Consider the following 26877-nt stretch of genomic DNA (forward strand, 5'->3'; position numbering starts at 1 on the left):
CTACAATAACATATTTTGTATGTAAATAAGTTTCTATTTCCCAAGAAGACTACAAACTTGCATTTCGTCACGGTTGCAGCAGATTTGTCGTTAAACGCTATTACGAGTTTATTTCTGCTGAACACTTCTGCAGTAATGTTTGGTGCTGTAATTCTCAGCTTGGGGTTGATCAATATTACCATACTTGCGAAGGGTATACCGTATGCCTAAAGATAAAATTTCCCGTGATGACCTGCAAGAAACTGTAACGCTTGATCATTATGCAAAAAATGAAGTTACATAAAATAGTACTGGATTTAATTTTTTTTACTGGACCCTCCCCGCACATGGGGAGGGTCCAGTGGCGTAGCCAGAAATTTTGTTCGGGGGGGGGCTCACGTTGCCGCTGGGCATTTTTCTTACCGAATTTTCAAGGGATCAAATACATGAATAATCTCTGCTTTCTCATTGCAAAAGATGCTGCAAACGAATTCTTGAACGCTACTTCACTGTCAAGGCAAGTAAAATGTGTATTTTTTCATAAAATAATGTATTCGTATGTCCCGAAAACTTCGCCAGAAATAACTGATATCAATGCTTCCATGTTTTTTTTTTTTTTGTCTATTTAATCAGTAAAGATAACATCAGATGAACTTTGAACTAAATCAGTTCGAAACCAGCAAAGCAGTGCATGCCGCTCATACGGAAAACGTAAAGGTCATGAAATAACTAGTTGAGGACAAATATTTTAATGAAACCTTGTCATTGAGGAACCTTGTTTACATTTTTGCACATATGCAACGGCCAGGGAAAAACCTCAATGACCTTGTCCGTTCCAATAAGTTGCGCAGGAGCAGCTGTCACGCTCGTGTATTGTGAGTAATTGCACCAAAATTGTAGTCGCAACAGAGAGCACATATATAGAAAGCAGATGTTCTGCAAAATGTACATTAGAAATGCGAATATACACTGGAATATGCAAATTCGAACATACAACTCAATAAAGGGCAAGAAATTGTCACTGGAAACGAAGTTCACTGCATGTGTACACACAAGCACGCCACAATATATTTAAATATACCTGTAAGTCTGCAATAAACCTACCTACATGAGCAAAAGTCACTGTATATAATGCGTCAAACAAGGCAAACAAACATAACATACTGCGCTATCACAGATAGTAAACTTTACGCATTGAAAGACAGACGATCCAGGCAAGAACAAAACTATGGTCGCTGAAATCGTGATATGTACTTGGGCCATGCTGTGGTCGCGACAGCACCATATGGGTAGAATGATAGAGGAAATAGCAGAAATCAATACGAAAACTTGTATTTCAATTGCCTGCACACTGCACACCAACAACAATTATTCTGGACACAAAATTAAAGGAATATATTGCTTTGGTTCAAGAAAGAAGTAAAATAAGGTAGCTAAGAAGGAAAGGAAAGGACGAACAAAAACCACAGATGATTCGGCAAGTTGAACTACCCAATATCCGAGTGTTTGTTTTAAAACGCCGCGTGTGCCGGGCTTTCAATGAGAAAGGTCGGTCAAAATTGGCTGTTGATGTCCTAGTTATTTTCACATTCGCATGATAATTTTAGACCATGATGCTATCTGTTACAATAAAGAGTAAAATTTTCTGCGTGTTTAAAAGCTAATTCACAGTCATACGTTTTCATAATTACGCGTTTATGGAACGGAAGGAAGATAGCTTTTTACTTGCACGGATTCTTGCTGTTTCACCATTTAAAGGACTAACTTCATTCGGCGGGGAAATTTAGCGAAGCGTTCAATGACTTCGGTCACGTTGATGTCGACGTCTCTGTGGGCGTATAGAAGCGCCAGCCCAACCATGCGTTCCTCGGACATTGTAGAGCGCAAGTAGGTCTTTAGTAATCTCATGCTTGAAAATGTTCTCTCTGCGCTGGCAGTAGTCACTGGAAGGGTGACTAGAATCTGCAGCAGTTTGTACACATTAGGATAGAACCTGCAGTCGCAATGAGAGAGGGCATCTGTTCCTGTGCTGGGGCGCTCACTTGCTGCTTTGTTCGCCCACTTTGTCCACCATAGTTGCAGTTCCCCCAAGGCAGCTCTGGCATCCACGTCCTGCGCGAAAACGGCCAGGAGATTTTCTGCTTCTTTCTCTCGATCATCTTGCATTGGAGGTATTGCGGATGGTACAATAACAGAAAAGTCCTTTAAGATTGTCCTGTGCTTTTCGAACCGTTGGTGTAACTGTGCTAATACGTGATCTATGAATGGAATGAACACAGTTCTGCGGAAATATTCCTCAGCACTTTCTGATGCAATGCTCCCACGATCTTGCTGTCGGACTCCGGCTCGTCGGCAGGTGATTTCCACATCCAGTTTTTCTGCCAGTTCCTGTACTTGTGCAAAGATTTTTGAGAATGAAGCAGTCGCATTCTTGCGGTCATTTTCTATAGCTTGCTGTACCACATCTATGTCGTCAATGGCGGCGCTCATGTCGATGTTCCTTGTCTGCAGCTTCTTTGACAGAGGCAGAGTCACCGCTAACACATGATCTGCCACATGCAGACTCACAAGGAACGCCGGTGACAAAAGTGACAGCGCCAGACTATTTGCCTGAACTGGACTTTCGCCATTGCCGTTTAATTTGATGTCCTCTAGTGCCGCGATGACTGGTTCAAACAGATTCACAAATGAAAGAACTGCATCATGTTTCTCCACCCAGCGCGTTTCACATAATCCTAAAAGTCGCTGCCTTGTGGACTCAGGGCACATCAAACTTATCATTTCTCGTAAGACGTGTGAGCGGTTAGGAGATTTGCGGAAAAAGTTCGATGTTGCCTTTAGCGTTCCAAAACAGTTTCGGATATCTGTGATGGAGCAAGCCGCACAGAGAACTAGGTTGAGAGAGTGGCTGGCGCAATGTCTGTATAGTGCGGCTGGATATTTCTCGCGAATTGCAGCTTGTACACCATTCGTTTTACCGGCCATCGAGCTGGCACCATCATAGCCTTGGCCACGGAGGTGGTGCATGTTAATTCCAAGGTCCAGGAGGAATTTCATAATGGTGCCGGCGAGGGCCCTGCCACTTTGGTCCTGAATTGGCACAAAACCTAAAAACACTTCTTCGATGTTGTTGGCAGCCTTGTTTAGGTACCTTGCGCAAACAGTAAGCTGCTCAATTCCAGCAATGTCCGTAGTCTCGTCTGCAAGTACGGAAAAGCAGCCTGCAGCGTTTACCTTTGCAACTAGGTTTTCTTTGGTAATTTCGGCACAAATTTCGATAATTTCGTTCTGTACATCTGGGCTTAAATAGGAGGCATTACTGGGGCAACTTTCCAAATGGTTCTTCAGATCCGTATCTCCACAATCAGCTCGCATGCGAAGAAGCGCTCTGAAAATGCCAGCATTTTCAGCAGGGGCTCTGCTTAAATCCATAGGACCACTGTCCCTATGACCACGGAGAGCCAGACCCTGCCGCCCGCAAAAAAGAACTGTCTCTATAATAGGCCGTAACTTTCTTCTGTTTTCCCTTATTTGGCTTTGCCTGCCTTGGTCCAGCTGATCCATCACATTGGGTGCGCTTCCTGAGAATGTTTGCAGAAAATTATCCGCTTCCAGCTGACAGACTCGGTGATACTTAGTATTTTCGTGCGTGTCGAAGATTTCAGGCGCGTGCTTCCATTTCTGGAACGGCTTGGACACGAGGGCTCCAGTGCGCGCATGTTGACCCTTGCCAACCTCATGTCTGCAGAAAAGGACACACACTCGGCAAAACGCACCTTCTTGCAGCGCTGAGTAGCTGAGCCATCGGTATCGATCTAGCCAAGCCATCTGAAACCTTCGTTTTTGCTTCAAATCTTTCGTACATTTGAACATGTAACCTTGCGGAGGAATCCAAGGTGAAGTTAACAGCTGATATCTGGTTTGATCCTCTATTTTTGAGCCATCCTGGCACATCCCTATGTCAAGCTTGCTTGTTTTCACCTTCTGCTGATCTGAAAGAAGTAAATATTTAAGGCATCACTATGTAGTAAGGCATATGACTGCACTGTTTTCAAATTGTATACCAATTCAACGAATAATAAGAATTAGGCGGGAATTCTCACCAGAGGAGCATGTTGGCACAGGCGGTGCATACTCCTGCGGCACAGTTTTCAGATGAGTCTCTGAAGCCAGTCTCTCGTCTTCAGTGGCGGTAGAAATATTTTGTCTAGAAGCAGTATCTGTGTAAACCGGAACGGAAAAAAAATAAGCAGTGGCTGTGAGATGTCGCCGTTCCCCGTGAACCAAGGGGGTTTCCAGGTTCGGCGAAAAAGGTATGTTGCCAGCCGTACAAAAAGCCACTTTTGCTTTCTTTTTCATTTTTTTTAATCTCGTAACGTTATGCACGGCAGCAGTATTACCTGTCAAAATGCATATTTTACCCGCCATGGTTGCTCAGTGGCTATGGTGTTAGGCAGCTGAGCACGAGGTGGCGGGATCGAATCCCGGCCACGGCGGCCGCATTTCGATGGGGGCGAAATGCGAAAACACCCGTGTGCTTAGATTTAGGTGCACGTTAAAGAACCCCAGGTGGTCGAAATTTCCGGAGTCCTCCACTACGGCGTGCCTCATAATCAGAAAGTGGTTTTGGCACGTAAGACCCCGTAATTTATATTTTTATATAAAGTGTATACTTTGCCTCCGTGGGCAAGACCCTTCCTACAAACTCGTAGCGTAACGCGTTGGTCCGCGGTTGAATGACTTGACTGAAAAGGTGTTTCCGAACAAGCTGGCGAAAACTGCCAGTGTTTAGTTTTCTAGTGATGTTTTTTTGCGCATGTGTGCCGGCAACACAGCGTAAGTTTTCCACCAGTGGTGCGATATGATGTGTAATGAATGGCGAAATTAGGGCGGCTGGATGTACTAAATTACCAGCGTTCACCCTGCCGTCACTACAAATGTATCAGTGCTCTTATCGCGGTGCATCTTTTTCTCTACCCCACCAGAGAGATAGTTAACATATGAAAGTAATTAACTGGCTTGGTCTTAAGTTTCGCACGATTCAGCAAGCGATACTGCTACATATGCAGTCTAGCTCATTAGGGAGCTTCACCATCTCAGAATTAAGAAAGCTATGAAGGCCAGAGTTGGTAAATTACCTAGAGCAGGTTCTTCATCCCCTTGGAGAAGCCGGACTTGAGGGACATCTTCCTGCCCAGCATGAACTTCAGTGCTCGTCTGACGCCCTAGGCATGTAATTGTTTCATTGGTACATTATGGTGAATTATACAAATCTATTGTAGGATAAACGCATCACTAGAATTTCGTACAAATTTTACAGATATATATGCAATCTATCACAGCCATCGTGCCCCTCACTGTTCTTTAAAACTCCGTTTATTCAAACGCTAAGATAAATGACAGCAAATTTTCAGTCAGTCATGAGCGACAATTCGAGTTCGAGAAGCTGTCAGTAATTCTTTTTATGATAAAGAAGTAGTTATCTGAAATTATCTCCCTACCTTATAGATGAATTACTTAATGGCCACGGTGTGGTATGAAGAGTTGTGGGGTATGTTTAGTAAAAAAAAAAATTCGTTTCATTCGAAGGGCGAAGCAATGAATGCGATAGCAACACATTGGGAAACTAAATCAACAAGCACGGTGCCACGCGCGCAGAAACGTAAACGCATTTCGTTCAATGACCGCGGACAATCCGCGTGAAAACGCTGGCGTGCGCAAGAGCGGCCGCGGCAGCTACCCTCGTGCTGCCACTCGCCTCTACGCGAACTAAGCGGAGAGCGAGGTGAACAGCACAAGACGCACTGTCGCTATTGCATAGGGCCCACGCGGCCGCCGCACCCACGCAAGGTCGCTTTCAAGATAAAGCGCAGGCGGCCGCGCCAAACGCAGCCCGCTGTCGCTTCCTCAACTGCCCTTCCCCCCCCTCTCCCATTCCCGATGCATCGTGCGCGACGGAAAGCGGTGCCCTTCCTCCCCAATTTTCTACCTGGCGCCCAGAAGACTGAGCCACTCTCGCCGGCTGAGCCCTCCCGCCATCCCCCCCTACGCTTCCACTCGCACATACAGCTGCGCGGTGACGATGTTATCGCCCTTGGACTTAATACGGAACCTGACGGTGACGGCACGAATGCGCCTGGAGTGTCCATATAATTGCTATTGCAACAATGTAATAAGAGTAAGTGGGAAGTGAAGAGTACTGTGACCCTTACTTTCCGCAAGTAACTAAACCGAACTTTCACCATGGGAGAATTCGCAGCGCCGGAAGAATTTTTTTTCTTTTGTGGGACGGGGACATCGAAATGAAAAAAAGAAAACGCGAAGGGAAACACGTTGGCCACAATCGAACGCCTCACCTAATGTGGCTACCGAAGGAATAACGAACAAAAAGTGAGGCGCATAGAGAAGCGTACGCATGCTGCTGGGTATCATACACCGGCAAGATAAAATAATTTCCGGAGAGGTTACGGTGACATCTAAGTGAAACTGATGCCCTCACGCGAACGCGTTGCAATCCGTCGAGTCCCCACAGTGATGACGGCGAACGACCATTGTTTCTTTTCCTCGAACGCGCCAAAACGCTTCCAGGCCAAAATCTATTGGGCCAGAGAAAAACGAACACGCACTGAAGTGCGCTGCGCGGTGGTCGGTGCAACACGAGAAAGACACATGCGCTCTGGCTGTCTCTGGCAGTCCGCTGGTAGCGAGAACAATAAAATTGAAGAAGCTGAACTTGCTCTCGCGAATAGAAGTCAAAGTAGAAAAAATAAATAAGGACGTAATTACCTGTGCTTGCTTCAGTGTCTGGGCATGGGTGCTTTGGCGCAGGCGAAAAAAATGCTGATATCCTTTTCTGTGACATGATGGCACAAACCAGTCAGCACAACGCTTCCTCTCATCGCACCTCGCTGCGCGCTCTGTCAACTTATCTGATAGTGCTTTGTTTTGGCTTGTCTCGTTGAATGGGCCAATATACGACTTTAGAAAAGTCAGTGCACCTTTGGCGTTAAAAGATTATGAAAGTATTAACCCTATAATTTGTCGGAATTGAAAATCTAAAGCACGACTTTGGAAATGTCCGTGCACCTTTCGCATCAAAAGTTTATGAGAATTTTATACCTTTTAGGTTTCGGAATTGAAATCCATGTGCTCCGTAATTCGGCGGCCGCCACGAGATGCCGCAATGAGCACGCTCGCCAGCGTCTCTGTATATGCTTGTCGGAGCATATACAGAACACTAGCTCACCATCGAAACGCTCTTGAAACTTCGTGTTCGAATGGGGCTCCTTACGGTGTGTGACTCCAGGTGCATGGACGTTGCCACGGAATCCAGCCCGAGTGCGCAATGTTCGCGCCGAAATGTCTTTTCGAGCGTGAAAAAGACATTGTGGACAACAACCAGAATGATTTCCGGCACCGGGGCTCGTTTTGGTTGGCGGTGCATGGCAGCACAAAAAATTTCGGGGGGGGGGGGCTGCAGCCCCATAAGCCCCCCCCCCTGGCTACGCCTCTGGGAGGGTCCCGTGATTACATTATATACTTCTTATCACTGCTTATGAGTACCTGGAGGGCATAACATTCACATGAAAGGGTGGAATAAATGATTTGTAAAAGAATGTTTGCCCACCGGGCAGCAGGCAGCATTGTAGTGCTTTAATGTGCAAGTTCGCGCGACGGAAACGCTACACCGATATTAGATGCAGCAATGAAAAGGAAAAGCATCAGATCCTTCGCTCAGATAAATCTGACCACCATATTTTTAATGACACACGTAGAAGAAGACAAGCAAAATTACATGACATTACTTTTAGGCAGACTTACCTTTAAGCACCACAGTGAACAGAAAATAAGGGGACATGCTCCACAAACTGGAACAATGATTGTGCTCGAGAAACAGGGGCCGCGCTTTCTAATCTACTAGGAGAGCCCGGCGGGCATTTTGTCAAAAGGAATCTCTGAGAATGTAGGTTCGTCGTTCCTTGTAGCGGCAACTAGTATATATGAAAGGCGAAAAGCTGAGCAGGGAAAGAAAAGGAACTGCTGAGGCTCGCCCCCGTACTTGACCCACATAGCTCAGATTTCGCACACATCGTCAAATGAAAATTGAAGAAACCCGATACAGCTGCTTTCTTCCTTTCTTTCTTTCTTTCTTTCTTTCTTGAATTCCAAAGAAGGTTGTAGCTCATAGATTGCGGCCGAGCTCAGAGCTAAGGGCAATTACTCTTTTTGTGCTGCCCTTTGCGACCTTCTTTGCATTTTTTACCGCCTGCCTAAGGAAGAAGTCTCCGCGCCCAAATAGCATGACTAACCTCTTTTCCAACTGCGACCAAACATTGTGACCAACCTCTTTTCAAGCTGCTTAAGCAGTTGGGAGCGGTATGAATGTCTTGATTAATTTTCTTCATACTTACAGGTGTCCCTCAAGGATCCATTTCGAGCCCTATGCCCTTCTCGCTCTGCGTTAGCTTCTTCGCGTGAATGCCAGTTTCATCAAAAGCGGTCATTAAGGTGATGATACTTTACTAACTTTTCCAGGTAAAGCCCGCTCTTAATGGCAGCGCACTCTAAATAGTGAGTTGTCCAAGATACCTACTTGGTGAAGGAGCAATACATATATATATATATATATATATATATATATATATATATATATATATTGTATGGTATGCATAGTATAGTATATATCTCATAGAAATACATGGCATTTCGCTCTCCATACACCAAACTTGACACAACAAGCATGCAAATTCATCTTGACGGTAGTATAGAACAGCTAGATACCTTAAACTGCTTAGGTGCCTTATTGGATAGCAATTTCAATAGGAGACGACATATTTCCACTATATGATCTTACTTTCGTTTCTCGAGTTCTAGTCAAATGCAGAGCATTTTTCTATCCTATTATACCTAAAGATATTTTCTTTTCTCTTTTCCTGCCCGCCGCGGTGGCAAAGCGGTTATGGTATTGCGCTGCTGTGCAGTATGTTGCCTAGTCAAATCACTGCCGTATCTCGATGGCGGCGAAATGCAAAGCACCCGCGTCCTGTGCGTTGGGGGCACGTTAAGGATCCCCTTGTGGTCAAAACTAATCTGGAGTTCTCCACTAAGGCCTGCCTCATAATCGATTCGTGATTTTTGGCACGTAAAACCCAGAGTTACATTCAATTTTCTTCTTTTCATTGTCATAAGATTTACTGCTGGTAATCATATGCTTGTACACTATAAAACCCACTTAAAGTCAATTATTTCATTGCAAAAATTAAAAAGAAGGCTTTGCTCGTCATAACGCGCACAAGTCCGCGTGACACAAGCACCGAACGATTTAGACATCTCTGCATATTATCATTTATTTTGGTGTCCTAGATGAAAGTTGCCATTTTGGTGACACATGATGCATTTTCGAGCACTGATGTTATGAAACGGACACTATGTTTTGCTTTGTGGCAACGTGACTAACCGCAAAAAATTAAAGGATAGTTTAGATTTCATTAGAGCCCATAGCAATCCTCGTAAAATCATTTCTCGTAAAGTATGTGTGTTATAAAGGGTATTATGCGTGCACAGAAAAAGAAAGCGTAAGAACATGATTACTTGATATTTCATTTTCTAATTGTTGCTTTATATTTTAGTGGCCGATTCCCGATGCGTGATCAATGCATCTGAGCGAGTACGGGGATAGTTCGATAGAACTGACCAACAGTAACGCACGTACCCTGCAAAAAGAACTGCGTACAGCTGATGCAGGGATCGGTAAAGAAGGTCCCACGACATAGTGGCAACGAAAAGAATATCTGCGACATCGGTCAGTCGTGATTCTAGCACACCGAAGTGTTTAGAACCAGACATATCACTGTCCATGACAAAATCCTGGGACCTAGGGTTTGGTCAAGTAGAGAATTACCTCTCCATTGATACGATGAGCAAAACGAGAACAAAGTGAAAGCAGGAGCCAACGTTTCGACGAGTGGACTTGTCTTCTTCTTACCATGAAGAAGACATGTAAGTCCACTTGTCGAAATGTTGGCTCCAGCTTTCACCTTGTTCTCGTTTTACTAATCGTCTTGAATTTCCATCGCCCGCCTTCCCCGTGTTTTCTCTTCATCGACAGTCGTTCAGTACTTACAATTTTTCCAGGCAGCAAGGGTTAACCTTGTGGAAATAGCCAACCTAGGCTATTATTTCATATTTGGTTATAGGGATAACGTACAGCTGGCGTTTCCAGGACCTGTTTTTAAAGTCCCTGCAGCGTTCCCCTGTAGGGCTCCATGGTGGGCGGCTGGCGTTGTTGCCGAAAATTACATTTCTCTATGGCTAGTTCCTTCCCTCCCCTTCCTCATCGCCCTTAGAAAAGAGGGCGCACCGAACAAGTGTTCCAGTTCTTTGGACGTCAAAGGCCGAGCTTTCCATGATTTCATGTCATTCACTCGGAAAAATCAGTTAAGCAACTACGAACAATCTCTCCTTTTCTAGTTTCCAAGTCTTTAACTGAGGCTCTTTGTCCAGGTTACAAGGCATCGAGGGTGGCAAGTGGTGATCTCTTAGAGCTGCATGATCAGAAACAATGCGAAAAAGTTGCCCAGTCTAGTGTCATTTGGGGATCTTCAAGTGACAGTAACTCCACACCGCACTGTGAACACCACCCGCGGCGTTGTATCGGATGATGATTTGCTCCACCTAACAGAGGCTGAGCTACTGGAGGGCTTCAGCGAGCAGAACGATGTCAATGTCAAGGGAATCAAGATGAGCGGGATGGCAAACAAATTGAAACAAGCACCTAATATTCACCTTCGGTTCAAGTGTGCGGCTGGGTACATCAAGCTCCGTGTTAGGCCATACGTGCCAAATCCCCTCAGGTGTTTCAAATGCCAGCGTTTCACCCACAGTTCGCAGAGCTACCGAGGCCGCCAAACTTGTGCGAAATGTAGTGCCCATGACCACACCTCTGAAGCTTGCGAGAACTCGCTCCACGGTGTGAACTGTGATGGGGAGCACGCTACATACTCGCTATCGTGCCAATCCTGGAAAAAAGAAAAGGAAATTGTAACAGGTAAAATAAAAGAAAACATAAGTTTCAAGGAGGCACGCAGGCGGGTATCCTACCTGTCCAGGAACACTTTTGTCGATGTTACGCGTCAGGGGGACAGCGACACAAAGGCTGCCGGTGGCTGTCCGACCCACAAGCAGTGAGTCGGCAGTTACGCCATCTGCCCCAGCGGCGGTTGCAGCTAGCGCTGCTCCGCCACCCCAGCAGAAGGGGCCATCCACTTCCGTGCCGGTAGCCTCAAAGGTCTCGTCGAACGTGCCGAGGCCTTCAGGTCAAATACAGCGCTCGGAAGAGCGCGTGTCCAACGCCTCGCAAGAAGCGATGGACACAACCACCAGCCAGACGGTGCCACCAGTGCCTAAGGAGCCGCGAGCCTCTTTCGATCACTCCAAAAAAAGACAAAAATCGCGTCACCGCGCCTCAAAAGGGCCCGTGAGCTAATCTCCGTCTCCTAAAGGCACAGCACTAACCACATTTCGCATAATGGATACACAAATACTACGACGGATGTTAGAGGACTTCTTCATAACCCTGACGATATTCGAGAACTCCTACACAAACATAATTCAAAGTAGCTGTATGTTGCAGAGACACAACTGAAGCGTACACAAGCAAACTTTCTTCATCAGTACACCATCTTCCAAAAGGACCATGACGAGGCTAACACCACGTGCGGTGGTGTAGCAATCCTTGCAGACACGTCTATAGCTTGTTTCCACCTAGCCTTACAGACACCCCTTGAGGCAGTGTCAGTTAGAGGTGTTCTTTGCAATAAGTTGGTAACTGCCTGTTTCATGTACATACACCCAAACTACTACCCCGAAAAAGCTGATTTCTATAACCTCATAAATCAGCTACCGGAACCCTACATACTTGTGGGTGATTTTAACGCCCACAGCACGTTCTGGGGAGACGCGCGATACGACGCTGTAGGTTGACTCATTGCAAATTTCCTTCTTACATCTGGTGCTACCTCTTTAATAAGAAGGAGCCAACATATTACAGCATCCAAGACAATTCATATTGATCCATAGACCTAGCAATAGGCTCTGCTTCTCTTTTGCCTCATTTGGAATGGATTGTGATTAATGATCCTTTTGGAAGTGACCACTTCCCTGTAACTTTAAACTTAATAACACAGCATGACAATCCTCCCCGTGTTCCCAATTGGAAATTATCATCGGCTGACTGGGAGCATTTTAAAGAAGTAACACATTTATCACCTGATTTTATAAACAATTATAGTATAGATGATGCCGTCGTATATTTTACAGCTTCTATTATTCAAGCTGCTGAAATGTTTATCCCGCAAACGAATGGTGGTTCACATAAAAGACGTGTTCTTCGGTGGAATGAAGACTGTAGAAATGCGCGAAAGAGGCAGAATAAGGCATGGGGCATATCGCGTAGATCGCCGAATACAGAAAATCTAATTGAACTTAAACACATAAAATCGCAAGGAGGCGGATACGACGTCAGGCGAAGAGAGTAAGCTGGGCGAGGTTCCTTTCAGGCATAAGTTCGTACACACAGGAGGCGAAAGTTTGGAATAGCGTAAGGAGGCTAAAAGGGCAGCAAATAAATCGGTTTCCTCTGGTAAATGATCAAGGTGTAATACCTTATAAGAGCAGGCAGACACTCTGGGGGGGTGGGGAGGGGGAGCACTTTGAGCGTGTGAGAAGCTCAATCCACTACTCACAATCCATCATGAAGTACAGACAAATAGAAGAATGTGAGGCATTTGAGCGAAAATCCCCACAAAACGTACCATATAACCGTCCTTTCTGCATTGCCGAGCTGAGAGCTGCCTTCATCGTATGCAAGAGCTCTGCACCGGGACCTGATAGAATAATGTAGGGCACGATTAAGAACGCCCGGACAGATACACAACTGACACTACTTGCACTTTTTAATACTATTTGGGCTGCTGGATATCTTCCACCGGTGTGGAAAGAAGCGATTGTGGTCCCCGTTTTGAAGCATGGTAAAGATCCTTCATCAGTGGCAAGCTACCCCTTAATAGCTCTCGCGAGTTGCCTTTGGAAGCTGTTTGAGAAAATGATTAACCGGCAACTCATACATATACTTGAAAGGAACAAAATACTTGATCCCTATCAGTGTGGCTTCAGAGAGGGTCGGTCCACAACCGATCATCTCGTGCGCATTGAGGGAAATATTCGTGACGCGTTTCTACAGAAACAGCTTTTCTTATCGCTATTCCTCGTTATCGAGAAGACATACGACACAACGTGGCGTTACTTGATCTTGCTAGACTTGTCGGGAATGGGCATCCGTGGCAATATTCTAAACCTGATAGAAAGCTATCTGTCCAATCGTACCTTCCACGTAAGAATCGGGAATGTACTCTCGCGTCTATTGATACAGGAAACTCGTGTACCTCAGGGAAGTGTGCTCAGCTGCACATTCTTTACAGTTAAGACTAACACTGTCCGCGCTTCATTAACACCAGCTATACGTGGTCTGTTAGAAAAATATCCGATCTTCGGCCGAAGAAAAAAAAAACTGGCATAACTGGAGCGTTGGAAACCTAATCACCCTCAAAGTCTTCTCTTTGGGACTCCACAGTCTTATCCCAGGGGTGCTGCCATTGTTGGAAGCATTCCGAGAAGGCCTTTTTTGGAATGGAGTTTAGCTCAGCTGTCGTTGCAGCAATCGCGCTGCTTTCAATGGCCTCTTGATTTTGGGAAAGAGCCAGAAGTCGCAGGGGACCATATCAGGAGAGCAAAGAGCCTGTTGAACTACAGGAGACTGGTTTTTTGTCAAAAAAGTCTGAATCAAGTGCGAGAAATGTGCAGGAGCATTGTCGTGATGGATGCGCCAATTTCCTGTTGACAGCATCACGTAGGTGACGGAGGACATCCCTTTAGTACCCTTTGATGATTGTTTGACCCTGTGGTGCATACTCGTGGTGTCCCAAACCTCGGTAGCCAAAGAAAGCAGTCAGCCTCACTTTCACGTTGCTGTGCACTTGGCGGGCCTTTTTTGGTCTTGGCGACGTGGAATGCTTCCACTGTGACGACCAGGATTTGGTTTCCAGGTCACACCCGTACACCCACAGCTCGTCACCAGTGATTATGGCGTTCATGTAGTCGGGGTCGCTGTTTGTTGAATCCAGCATGTCCTGTGAGACTTCACCACGAAGTTGCTTTTGCCCCACCGTGAGCAGCTTCGGCACGAATTTCGCCGCAACTCTCTTCATGGCCAAATCTTCGGTCATAATGGAATGTGCAGAAAAAGTGCTGATGCCCCCCTCTTCCGTATTTTATCTGATAGTCAAACGGTGGTTTCGCATCACCACAGCGTTCACTTCGGCAATGACCTGGTCACTTCGGCATCTTGATGGCCGACCGGAGCGTCGATTGCTCTCCACTGATGTGCGGCCGTCTTTAAACCGGTTGTACCACTCCTTAATCTGTGTGCTGCCCATATCATCGTCGCTGAAAGCCGTTTGAATCTTCCGTATGGTTTCCACTTGACTGTCACCCAGTTACTGGCAAAATTTGATGCAGTAGCGCTTCTCTAGTCGCTCCGCCATTTTCCTTGCAAGAAAAAACCTACGACAGCACTGTGCACAACCTTACTCAAACGCTGCGTCCCAGCGACTGACACTTTTGGCAGGCGGGAAAAAATTCGCGCATGCGCACGAAGGCTCAAGGTCGGCTGATGCAAGGGTGCTTGTTTTATATCCATCAGGTGTTTGCAAAAAAATAATAATAAGGTCGGATCCTTTTCTAACAGACCTGGCATTTTACTCGGTCTAGTAGACGACACAAAATATGTTACAAATCCTGTAATCTTGCAGTGTGCGAGAGACAAGCACAGCAGGGCTTGAACAAGACGTCTAAGTAGGCAGACAAAAATGGGTTTAAAGTCAACCCCTATAAAAGTTATTGTGTTCTCTATACAAGAAAGAGAGGTCTGGTTCCAGACTCGTGCGTGGAACTGTGTGGACAAGGAATACCTGTCAAGAAAAAGCCCAATATTTTAGGTATAACACTAAGGCTACTTTTATACCACACATGATCTATCTAAAGGCGATATGTACAAAAACAATGAACTTACTGAAAATACTATCTCACACAACACGTGGCAGCAACAGGAAGTGTATAATGAATATTTACAAGAGCCTCGTTCAATCACGGTTACACTATGCTGCCATAGTATACAACTCTGCCGCCTAAAGCGCACTAAACATGCTGGATCCCGTCCATCACCTGGGTATCTGTCTGGCAACAGGCGCCTTCAGAACTAGCCCCATTGAAAGCTTATATGTAGAATCGAATGAGTGGTCACTCCACCTGCAGAGATCATACATCAGCTTGACATATTTCCTGAAAGTGCACTCCAATATTGAACATCCATGTTTTAATACCGTTACCGATATGACGTGTGCTACACTTTTTCGCGATCGTCTCTCTGTAAGACAGCCTTTCTCGCTGCGTGTGAAGGAGCTTAGCCTGAAATGCATGTAACACTCCTCGAGCGTCGCTTAATGCACGTAGCCAAGCTATTACCTCCTTGGGAGTGGCAGGTGGCAGAATGTGATGTATCCTTTCTAAAAGTTAGAAAGCACGCTCCAGAATTCGAAATCCGAATGCATTTCCTAGAACTTCAGTACAAGCACTCGTGCACAGAGTTCTACACAGATGCTTCCAAGTCACATGCCGGAGTGTCCTATGAAGCCACCGGTCAATCCTTCTCGGAATCCGATGTACCAAATCCAGAAACGAGTATGTTTACGACCGAGGCCTACGCAATATTGTCGGTTGTAAAGCATATAAGGAAATCATAACTCCAAAAATCAGTTATATATACAGACTCTCTAAGTGTGGTGAAGGCCTTGATGTCACTCTGCAAACATAAATATCCCGTACCTATTGAGGTCTATTCCGACCTGTGCAAATCTTATCTGTCTAACCAGCATATATTTATATACTGGGTACCTGGCCATAGGGGAATCGAAATTAAGGTCCTGGCAGACCAGTTGGCCAGATCAATTTCATCCAATGCTGTTAAGGCTACTGCTGGTGTCCCTGTCACAGATCTGAAACCTTTAATACGAAAGAAAGTGCGAAACCACTGACAACGCATGTGGGACGCAGACATAAATAACAAACTGCATGTGATAAAGCCACAGTTAGGTTATTGGCCCTCCCCAACAAAATCACGGTGAACAGTTGTCCTATTCTGTCGTGTCAGAATAAGACACACACTTGGAACCCATAATTTTCTGCTTACTGGAAATGAACCACCAACCTGTGGCAGATGTGGTGAGAAGCTTACCGTCCTCCACGTGCTCCTGGAATGTCGAAAAGCCGAAGCTGAGGGAAAGAAACATTTTCCTCTTGCCTACCGTTATTACATCTGTTGCGATAGTTGACTGGCGGAGGCAACGCCCCTCCCGTAGTGAACGAGACAGTCGTTCCACCACCAAGAACGCCGGGTTTATTCACGCTCGGAAATATAAAGAAAAGATAAGGGGAGAGGGAAGGTGTGACAGAAAAAGTGCGCACATGCGCACTGAAGGAAATAGCTTGCTTGTCATGTTCATGGGTTACCGCATTTCTTCACCCTTAGTAACCAAAACGCACGACAGGTTTCTTTGATCGTGTGGAGCGACGTAGCTCCTGAGGTTGCGCTTCTGGTATTTTCTCGGGTGTTTCAGAGGTCCTTGGTTCCTTTATTACCGGGGAACCCGTTGTAGGAAGCCTCGACCGGTCGACGGCTGCTGGGGTCTCATCTGTGGTCCGCTTACGAACTTGATCCAAGTGGCGGCGGACAAACCCGTCCGCAGTCTTAACATCCAGGAGGCGAGCTCCGGAAGTAGTTTCCACAATGCCTGGGGCCCACTTATCGCCAACGCCGTAATTTCGCACGTACACATGGTCTCCCGGTGCAAAGTTCCAGCTTGAGTCATTCACAGCTTTAGCAGGGCAGGCTCTGGAAGGAAAAGACATGTCCAGTCTTGTGCGCAACCGGTAACCTAATAGCATCTCTGAAGGAGAAGGGCCTCCTTGGTGTGGTGCGTTTCGATAATTGCACAACAGCCGGGCCAACGACGTTATGATGCAACTGCCTCCTATCTTCTTCAAGCCTTCTTTGACTGTGCGCACGGCTCGCTCGGCTAGGCCATTACTCTGGGGGTGATAGGGGGGTGCCCGAATATGCACTATTCTGTTTCGCTTCATAAACTGCTCGAACTCCCATGCTGTGAATGGCGTCCCGTTGTCTGACACGACCGTGCGCGGTATACCGAAACGGCTAAATATTGTCCTGAGGGCATTAATGGTACTGTGAGCGTTAGCCTGCGACATGGGAATCGCCTCAATCCCCTTTGTGTGCGAATCGACGACTACCAGAATCATTTTCCCTTTGATTGGTCCCGCATAGTCGATATGCAAGCGCGACCACCTTTCGCGCGTATCGGGCCAACTAACTGGTTCTTTCGCCTGAGGCATCGGTAATGTTTGCACGCAGTTGTGGCAGGTCGCTGCAATGCGCTCGATGTCGTGGTCTAAGCCGGGCCACCAAAATAAAGACCTGGCTTTTGCCTTCATAGCGGACACGCCTTGGTGGGCTGCATGTAGTAGCTTTAGCAGCTTCCCTCGCGCATTTGTCGGCACTACAAGACGATGACCCCAGTAGAGCACTTCTTCAGTAACAGACAGCTCATGCCGTTTTTTGTAGAACTCTGCCATCTCTTCCGTTTCCATGTTAAAACTGCGCGGCCAACCTTCCCGTGTGTACTTGCGTACCTGTGAGAGTACCTCATCAGCGACGGCGAGTGCTTTGAGTTCCTTTAACGGCGCGGCAGGCTGATCCCACTGGTCCAGGGTCAGTACAATTTGGGCCTCATCCTCCTGGTCCGCTTCATCCTGTGACGGTTGAGGCAGGCGGCTCAGAGCATCGGCATTGCACATGGATTTTCCAGGCTTATGTTGCAATCGATATCGGTAGGCCCCGAGTATGATTGCCCATCGCTGAATGCGGGCAGCGGCCATAACCGGCGTTTGCCTGTCCGCTCTTAGGAGACCCAACAATGGCTGGTGGTCAGTTATTAGTGTGAATTGCCTGCCCAGCAGATAATCTCGGAACCTCGTGACACCGTAGACGAGAGCTAATGCCTCACGCTCGATCTGCGAGTAATTCTTTTCTGCGGCAGTGAGCGTCCGAGATCGGAATCCTAGGGGCTGATACTGTCCTGCAATGCGATGGAATAAAGCCGCTCCCACGCCGTAGGGTGACGCATCAGCCTCCAAAAATAGCTCTTTTGAGGAGTCGAAGTGAGTCAGCACCGGAGCGGAACACAAAACGGCTTTAGCCTTCCGGAATGCCTCATCCTCAGGCCCTTCCCAAGACCATCTCGATTTCTTTTCTAGAAGTCGGTATAAGGGTCTGAGGAGCGTGGACAGATTAGGCAAGAATTTGTTATAGAAAGTGAGCATGCCCAAAAATGACCGAAGCTCCGTAACGTTTCGAGGAGTCGGAGCCAGCTTAATTGCCTCGATGTTCTTTTCTGACGGGTGCAGCCCTGCGGCATCAATTCTATGTCCTAGATACGTAACGGACGATTCGCCTAGTCGGCACTTGTCCGCCCGGAGCTTGATGCCGTATTCCCTGAAACGCTGCAGAACTGCTTGCAGATTCTTATTTGGCTGATCCTTCGCATCTGCTATTAAGACATCATCTAAGTACGCTTGAACCCCTGGAAGACCTTGGAGAACGTACTCAATCGTTCTTTGAAAAATCGCAGGTGCAGACGCGATTCCAAATGGCAGTCGATTATAGCAGAAGAGGCCCTTGTGTGTATTTATAACAGCTAATTTACGCGAATCTTCGTCTAGAAGAATTTGGTTGTAGGCATCGCGTAAATCCAAGATGCTGAACTGCTGTCCCCCACGAAGCGTAGCGAAAATGTCGTCTACTACGGGTAGAGGATACCTTTCCATTTCACAAACTGGGTTCAGTGTTACTTTAAAATCTCCACAGATGCGAACTGTCCCATCGCTTTTCAATACAGGAACCACCGGGGTGGCCCATTCTGCATAGGAAACAGGCGAGATAATGCCGGCGGCCACGAGTCGGTCTAACTCGGCGGAGACCTTGTCCAACAGAGCGAACGGAACATTTCTTGCCTTGCAGAACCTTGGTGTTGCTCCGTCCTTTATATGCAGCCGTGCGGGTGGCCCCTTTATGAGTCCCAAGCCCTCCGTGAAGAGGTCAGCGTACTGCTCCATCACGGGTGCTGCTCCTTGGCTATCCAGCTTCGCTTCGGTTGACTGCGACGTGATCTGAAGAAGCGGCGCCCCTTTTATTTCGAGTTTCTGCAGTATGTCACGGCCACAAAGGCTAGGGCCTTCGCAGTTCAACACTACGAGATTGCAATCAACTGTCGCAGACTGATAGGAAGCTTGCATTTGCAGAACGCCCAGCACTGGTAGCTTTCCAAGGTAACATGAAAGGGTTAGCGCAGCCTCACAAAACGGTGGCCACCTATGACGATGAGCTTCGTATATTGCTTTAGGCACCACGCAGACAGGCGAACCGGTGTCAATTATCATTTTCAGCGGAATTCCATTCCACGTGACAAGTTTCTGTATGGGCGGAACCAGACTTTCATTACTTTTTACTGACCATATTTGCAACCCATTGCTGCCGCTGACTTCCATTTCAGCTGAACATTCGGTTATCGCCAAGGTTCGTTGGGCGGGAACTGTTCGCGAGCATACTCTCGCCAAGTGACCTTGTCGCCCGCATTTGTAACACCGGCGCCTTCGCAGCGAGCACGCAATGGCTTGATGCCCTTGTCGGCCACAGCATCTACATTGTTGCACTGTCATACTCGGTTCATTCCTTGATATTGCGGGTTCCCCTTTCCGCTGAAAGTTGAGCGCATCGATGGCGTCACCTTGACTGCTTATCTGTTGCGAACCTAGCTTTGCGCTTTCTGCAGCTAGAGCAAGTGCTTCGGCTTCCGCGAGAGTCAAATCCTTCTTCGCTAGTAGCTGTTTCTGCAAGTTTTTCGACCGCACTCCGCAAACGATGCGATCCCTCAGCATTCGCTGCAACATCGAAGAGAAATTGCAGTTATGGGCTATTCGACGAATTGCTACGATAAACGCCTGCATAGACTCTCCTTCTTGTTGGCTTCGATGAAAGAACTTGAAACTTTCCGATATCTCGTTAGGAGATGGATCATAGTGCTCATTCAAGGTTGAAACAACTTCTTCATAGCTTAGTGAGCTCGGCTTTCTAGGTGCTACTCTACCGCAAAGAATTTCCACGGTCCTAGATCCTAACGCCGCAACCAACAAGGCTCTATTCTTGGCGTCGTCTGTAACCTCGTTTGCTTCAAAGTAAGCGTCGACTTTTACGAGGTATGCGTTCCACTTATCTGTGTCCTCTATGAAATCCGGAAGCTTGAGGGCCATGGTCACGGCTGGGCTGATGGGCGTCTTCGTGTCGTGGCTGGTGCCCGGTCGCTGTTGCGTATCCGTGGGGGTTCTCGTCGCCACTGTTGCGATAGTTGACTGGCGGAGGCAACGCCCCTCCCGTAGTGAACGAGACAGTCGTTCCACCACCAAGAACGCCGGGTTTATTCACGCTCGGAAATATAAAGAAAAGATAAGGGGAGAGGGAAGGTGTGACAGAAAGAGTGCGCACATGCGCACTGAAGGAAATAGCTTGCTTGTCATGTTCATGGGTTACCGCAACATCCCTCGTCACCCGAATATGTTTTTTGGTAAGAAACCGCATGTTAACACCAAGGCAGCCCTAGATTTCTTGAATGATGTTGTCCTTCATGTTATAAGCCTATTAAACTCATAGCGCATCGTTTTCCGAGAAGATGCTGCTGTGATAATGTTTTGTATATGACATGCTTCCAGGCCCGTGTGTTTCAAGGGCTCTAACAAGGCAGCAGTGGTCTAGCAAATTTTAGTGTCAGGCATATTTTGTACAACGTATCATTATCTCGCAATGCATCTTAATGGTCATAGTTCCCGCCATTTTGCGTCGCCATAATCTTATTATAAACAGATTTTATACACTTTAGAGCGACTATTTTTAAGGACCATTTACAGCCACGTCATATCAATCACATAGTAATCGTACCTAAACTGCAAGCCCATCAACACTGGCATGGCGCTCTTTGGCCATACCTGGCCCTAGTGCCAGTAAACATCGCACATTTATTCATAGTCATTCAGTCGACAGAGATGACATTCCGGTTCAAAGCCATTGCGGCACTCTTCACTGTATCCAGTCATAGCCTCTGATGGCCGAGCTTTACAATGTGCAAAGCCAATTCAAGCCAGAGGCCCAAGTTAATGTTGGCGCAGCATTGAAATGGCCATCAACTTTCCATTACTCTAACAGGGCCCGTGCGCAGAGATAGTGCAACGTTATATTTAAACATTAAGCTTGTTTCTGAGCATTATGATCAGTTATTTACTAAATTAAAATTGCGACTGAGGTTCATATCTCTCTTACACACAGTACCACTATAGTAAAAGTTCCTGTTTATCAGCACTGTTCACGCTGTAGAGCGTGGATTAGTAATTCAGCGATTGCGTTTTCTATGACGTGGTACTTCGGCTCCATGTCGCATGGGCTTTGTGAATGACGGTTATTACCTTCGATATTTGCGAGCACACTAATGCATCTTCTTTCTTACTGTTAAAGGTGAAAGCCTTAAGTGGCTGGTGCCCTGAATGGCGTTGTAGAAACGCATCGTCTTGTCCAATGACGCAAAAGCTATCATAATCCACAATCGTTCGCCCTCTCCCCTCCCCTATGAAAGCAAAAGTTGCAATGGCCCATCCGTCTCGTAATGTAAACGCCACAAGGACGCATCAAAGTGAAGCGTACAGTGCATACATTCATTGTACTCACGCATACAACGTACAGAAACGCGATGGTTAGTCGAGAGGTACAACAAAAAAGCGCGAGACCTTCTCAATTGCTGATACTCCTGTAAGGCTGAGGTTACAAGCACTCAGCAAAGTAAAACAAACACTGTATACATTGATTGAAATGGCCCACACAACATTCAGAACAGCATACGTTCCAATCCCCAACTGCGACGATGCAACGTAAAGATGAAATGAAACGCCGTTGCTGCGAGTCTATAGCCTCTTATGCAAGCAGCGCGCGATGCCACAGCTAAGGGTCAAAAACGAGCCAAAGAAGTCGAACTACGAGACCAACGCGACGATGCGAGGCGACGCATTACGAAGTGGGCAGCAGGCTCTCGCCTGTACTTGTTACAGGAGTATAACGTGGTGCTGAATTTTTTTTCTGGGTGAATAAACATAGTGTATATGAGAGGGTATATGCCAAAAACCAGTGATAACAGTACCTGGATTACCTACAAACAGCACCGGTGCGAATGTGGAACCAGGGATGAGTGAACCCCAGTGCGCCGTGGTGCTGTTGGTCGAGGATGCTATAAGTGTAACTTGTTATTGAAAACATAGTAAATGAGGCACAAACTTTGTTTGCAAGACTAAATAAAGTTTCCTATCTTAAAAATACTAAATATAATTTAAGATTGCTGCATCGCTTGCGACAATTAGACAACTGTGGCTTAGTCGCAAGGTTGTCGCAAATTTACATTTCTCCCGGCGGAAGCTGTTTCGTTTTAGTTTATGTTTCATATGCCCTCCAGGAATACTGAATGAATTTCAGCTTATATACATTCCACCCTCATTTCATTCAGCGACGAAGAAATATCAAAACAGTTGATCTGGTGCAAGTCAAGCTGCAGCGACCGCACTTGGCTTCAAATTGCTGACGCAGACTGGTTGTATAGAAACAACAAACCAAAGCAACGTGTTCCCTGAGTGCGCCTATTCCCAAAGGTTCTTTACTTACTGAGGCAGGGAGGTGTCCAACTGCGTTGTCCCGCTCTTTTTCTGGCATTCCTACTTCCCTCGGGCCGTAGCTTTGTCTTTCTCCTAATGCTGCCGTGGCTCTGGTGCGGACAACAGTCCAGTACTTTTGTTTTCTTCTCACATACAAGCTCAGCAAAGAGGGCAGAAAGCCCGAGTGATAAATTACAGTTACCCCGGTGTTCCTGTGACATTGATAACGCACAACGCGAAGGCAACAGTACCGTTGTAAGCGATTCCAGCGGCTCTAGTAAGACACTGGAACACGGAACACTCTTCACCTCTCACGTGATATCTCTCAAATTTTCTTCCGGCTCAGGGTATAGAGTGCTGCTCTATAGAACAAAGCCACGAGAGAAGAAGTCTCTTGCGTGCTCTTTCTGACAATAGCAACGCTGCGCTGTAATACTTTGTTTCCCAAATTCCGAAGGTAGATTTTGGGGTATAATACCTAATACCTAGGTGCAAATACTGTAGCTATAAATAAAGACGGAATAGAACTAAAATGAGAACGCTTCATCAATAGCGATTAAGGAGGCCACAGAATAGTGCCTGATTGAATGTACATTGTATGTATAGCATACTGTTTTTATGTAACGAAGGCACGAACAGCCCAGCTCATAGCGTGTATTAAAGAGAAACTTTTTTCTTAGTCTAATGGGTTCTGCTCACGCCTCAAGAGGCAATGAACCAGGTTGACTTCCTTTTTTTTTTTGTTGTTGTTTCTACTGCGCCTTCTTCTGTTCTACGTTTAGTGACATTTACAGAAAACCCGGCTGAGAGAATAAGACTCGGTGAGATATGTTTTCAGTGCTGCGCCATACCTCCACCATATTTGCATTGCCAATAAAATGATGAACTGGGCTAGTTGCTTTTGAATTTGTGATTAGTAATGCATTAGGAAAACAAAAGACAGCTGTCGAACTAGCGGACCAATGGATGCGTGAAACTTCAAGTTTTACTGCACTGAAGACAAGAATAGCACATGTGTTGAAGAAATCTTCAACGATTTTTGGTATGACTGTGGCACTTTCCACCATATTGGTATTCAAGCGCACATGAGAGTCGTGTGACAGTGCGTGGGTTACGGTTCAACCTTTTTAACAACTTATCGTCTATTCAAGATAAACGTTTTAAGTTGATTTTCGCTCACAGCTTGAGGGTTTACTTACGATTACAAGCAGTCGCTTCTGTCAACCCTACGATGGGCGTGGCACGTGAACAGTGAGTGGAGAAAAGTTGTCGCGTTGTGGAAAAATCCCGCATGCATCTTCATCTGGCGCCTGTCTTGAGTCTTGCGCCAAACGACGTCAATTCGGAAAGATATTTAGCTCTGATGAAGACCAAAGTGTATTTCGTGCTTCCTTGACTAAATGTCTTAAAACCCAATGCTTGTCATCAGGCCGTCCAAGACATGCATGATATAGCCCGTTGTACTGTCCTTGATAATATTTTTGTCGTGAACAATTTGATATCGTAGTGGAGTTATATCACGTGGAAGTAAGTAGGCTTGTCGGATGGCATAATAGGAAGCAAGCCGTTTATGAAGAAACGTACAGGATTCGGAGGATTGAAGCGTGATCAATGAGAATGAGTTATGAAAAAGAAAAAAAAGAGAGATTTGCCAAGACAACACGAAGCGTGGTGAATTATTCCACATTAATGTGGGCGAAAATATTTTTGCTACAATGATAGTCATCTCGTAGATACTATTGTTTTTCATGGAATGCTCTTGGAAAAGAGGGAGCTGTGCTTCAGTCTATCTTTCACACATGGAGGGGAGGGTGGGGGGGTTATGCTCACAAGAAATATTTGAAGTATAAGAAATTGTTACTAAATTGCCCTCTTACCCTCACATTGTGGTGCACGATCAATTGTGCTCTTCAGTTACGAATGGAAGCGAATGGAAGAATGGAATGTTCGTTATTAAGGACGTCACACCTAACAATCCAATGAAATAGTAAAAAAATAATTTTATACCAAACATTCAAAATATTTTATAAACAACGATTTGCAAGGTCAAAGTGATATTGCGGTAACTGGAAAAGAGGTAGCCAACCGACTGGCGGCTGATGCTCTCTCCTTGATTGCAATAACTTATAATAAAATTATTCAATCTGATCAAAAAAGCGTTCTACCTATATTGCGAATTATATTATCTGAAAATTTGTGGTTAAAGGAGGAAATAAAGGCGCCATTGCTTTATCAAGCAGACCCTACGTAAAGGTTTCTCTGAACCTAAAGACTGACCAAACTTTAAATAGACTTCTCTAGCCTTTACGATTGGCTGCGGCATGCACACCTCGCTTTTTTAACACCGCGTGAAAAAGACAGCCAACAACTGACCTACGATTACATCCCAGATAATTCTGTGGGGCACTTGGTCATAGATTGTCCGCAGTATAATCAAGGGCCAGTTCATTTTCGAGATATATTAAACAATACAAACGTGTAGTTTCCATTATGAAAGAACATGGCCTACGGTTATGCTCCCCTAATTAGAGATGTGCCTTGGCAACTCTACGCACTTTTATTGTAGATACCAAACTGATTGCCTAGCTTTATATGTAGATTTATTGAAACTATATTTGAACTGAATATACGATATCAGGACTACATAAAAATGACATTGATGTTTTACGTATATAGTAGATAAAGTAGTGTTTTTCTTGAAAAGTTTAAATGATGTTTTTCTTTATGCTGATGTGTGTGGGTCGGCTCTGTTGGCTTGGATTATTCGTTCTCTTGTCCACAATTATTATTGAGATAGCAATTATATTGACACGCGAGGCGCATTTCTGTTGTCACCGACGGCTGCAGTGTATGGCGTGGCGATGTGCGCTGTTTTCGCCGTCTAGTTTGTGACGAAGTGACAGGCAGCACGAAGATGAATTCGCTCGCTGCAGCGGCCCCGCTTCCTTCCTCTCACCAGCGTTTTCACAGAGTTTTGCGCGGTGGTCGAGTGAGAGTTCACGTTTTCTTGTGCGCGCATGACCCCATGCATCCCAATTTAGTTAGTAAGCGAATGTTTAGAAGTTTCTACGGCCGACAGAACTGCTATCCTTACTTCGTATAGCTGTTTACTAAATTGCTATCGCAGTCGACGCTTCGCCTTTTTAGCGATACTCTGACTTCTTTTTGTAGAAATAATATGTTTGTGGTATGTGCGTGCGTACACGTTTGGAAAAACGGCTAGTTACAATTTCTTGACATTGTGTTCGGATAGCCCGTTGTAATGCAGCCTTCCTTCCCATCTGTGCGCAGTTATTAAGCAACAAAAAAACAAGGCCCTAACCGTTCAACTGGCCGCTCAACAGTGTTTCTGATCTAACAAATACATCTTCAAAAACAAGGCAAAACCAAAAATGTGGATAGTGAGTAGCAGCAGAAATTTTGCCTACAAAATGCGCGGCCTTCGTCTTTCTCTCTTTAGCGCATGTGATGATCATAATCTCCGTACTGCAAAAATTGTTTCCTTGGTTTTAGCAAGTTGTCGATATTTCTCTCCATACAGGTGTACTTCAAAAACGCATATTGACTTTGCCAATGCAGGTACCAGATACCAGTCTTGTAGGTAGATTTTTCTTTAACTGGCTGTTCAACCGTATTTTTTACCAACTGTACCTCGCTTAGTTCGTACAGAAACGTTTTCACATTCCATTTGTTATGCCTTTCTGCAATATTAAGAAGAAATGAAGCAATAAACATTCTTGGCCAAATCTTTCAGATCTTGCCAGTTAAGCGTTTAGTCTGAGAAGCTACTTTTGTTCCGGTTATTTTAAAAGGTTGACGCTGTCAACTTTAGAGTTCTCATTTAATAATGATATCACTAGCTCTCTTCGCATTCTTAGTCTCTAAACAAAATAAGAACACGTGTCAGAAAACAACCCCAATAAGCAAAAAAAAAAGGCCCTCCCGTCCTTTTAAAAATATAGTATTGCT

At 45.7% G+C, this 26877-nt stretch overlaps 2 protein-coding genes and 1 pseudogene across 2 annotated transcripts; all 3 read right to left on the reverse strand.

The window, feature by feature from the left end:
- Window positions 1–1731: 1731 nt before the first annotated feature.
- On the reverse strand, window positions 1732–7837 carry LOC140217239 (52 kDa repressor of the inhibitor of the protein kinase-like). The gene is made up of 4 exons (XM_072287631.1): window positions 7801–7837; window positions 4083–4199; window positions 2958–3179; window positions 1732–2645 (listed from the first exon to the last, which is right to left on the reverse strand). Exons 1-4 carry the CDS (start codon window positions 7835–7837, stop codon window positions 1732–1734), a joined length of 1290 nt encoding a protein of 429 aa, XP_072143732.1.
- A 6070-nt stretch (window positions 7838–13907) lies between these two features.
- Window positions 13908–14883, reverse strand: LOC126536827 (protein GVQW3-like; annotated as a pseudogene).
- A 1734-nt stretch (window positions 14884–16617) lies between these two features.
- LOC140217240 (uncharacterized) lies at window positions 16618–19281 on the reverse strand. The gene is made up of 3 exons (XM_072287632.1): window positions 18986–19281; window positions 17800–18439; window positions 16618–17181 (listed from the first exon to the last, which is right to left on the reverse strand). Exons 1-3 carry the CDS (start codon window positions 19279–19281, stop codon window positions 16618–16620), a joined length of 1500 nt encoding a protein of 499 aa, XP_072143733.1.
- Window positions 19282–26877: the final 7596 nt, after the last annotated feature.

Source organism: Dermacentor andersoni, chromosome 4, assembly GCF_023375885.2.
Source record: "Dermacentor andersoni chromosome 4, qqDerAnde1_hic_scaffold, whole genome shotgun sequence".
In the NCBI taxonomy this organism is placed as follows: Eukaryota; Metazoa; Arthropoda; class Arachnida; order Ixodida; family Ixodidae; genus Dermacentor; species Dermacentor andersoni.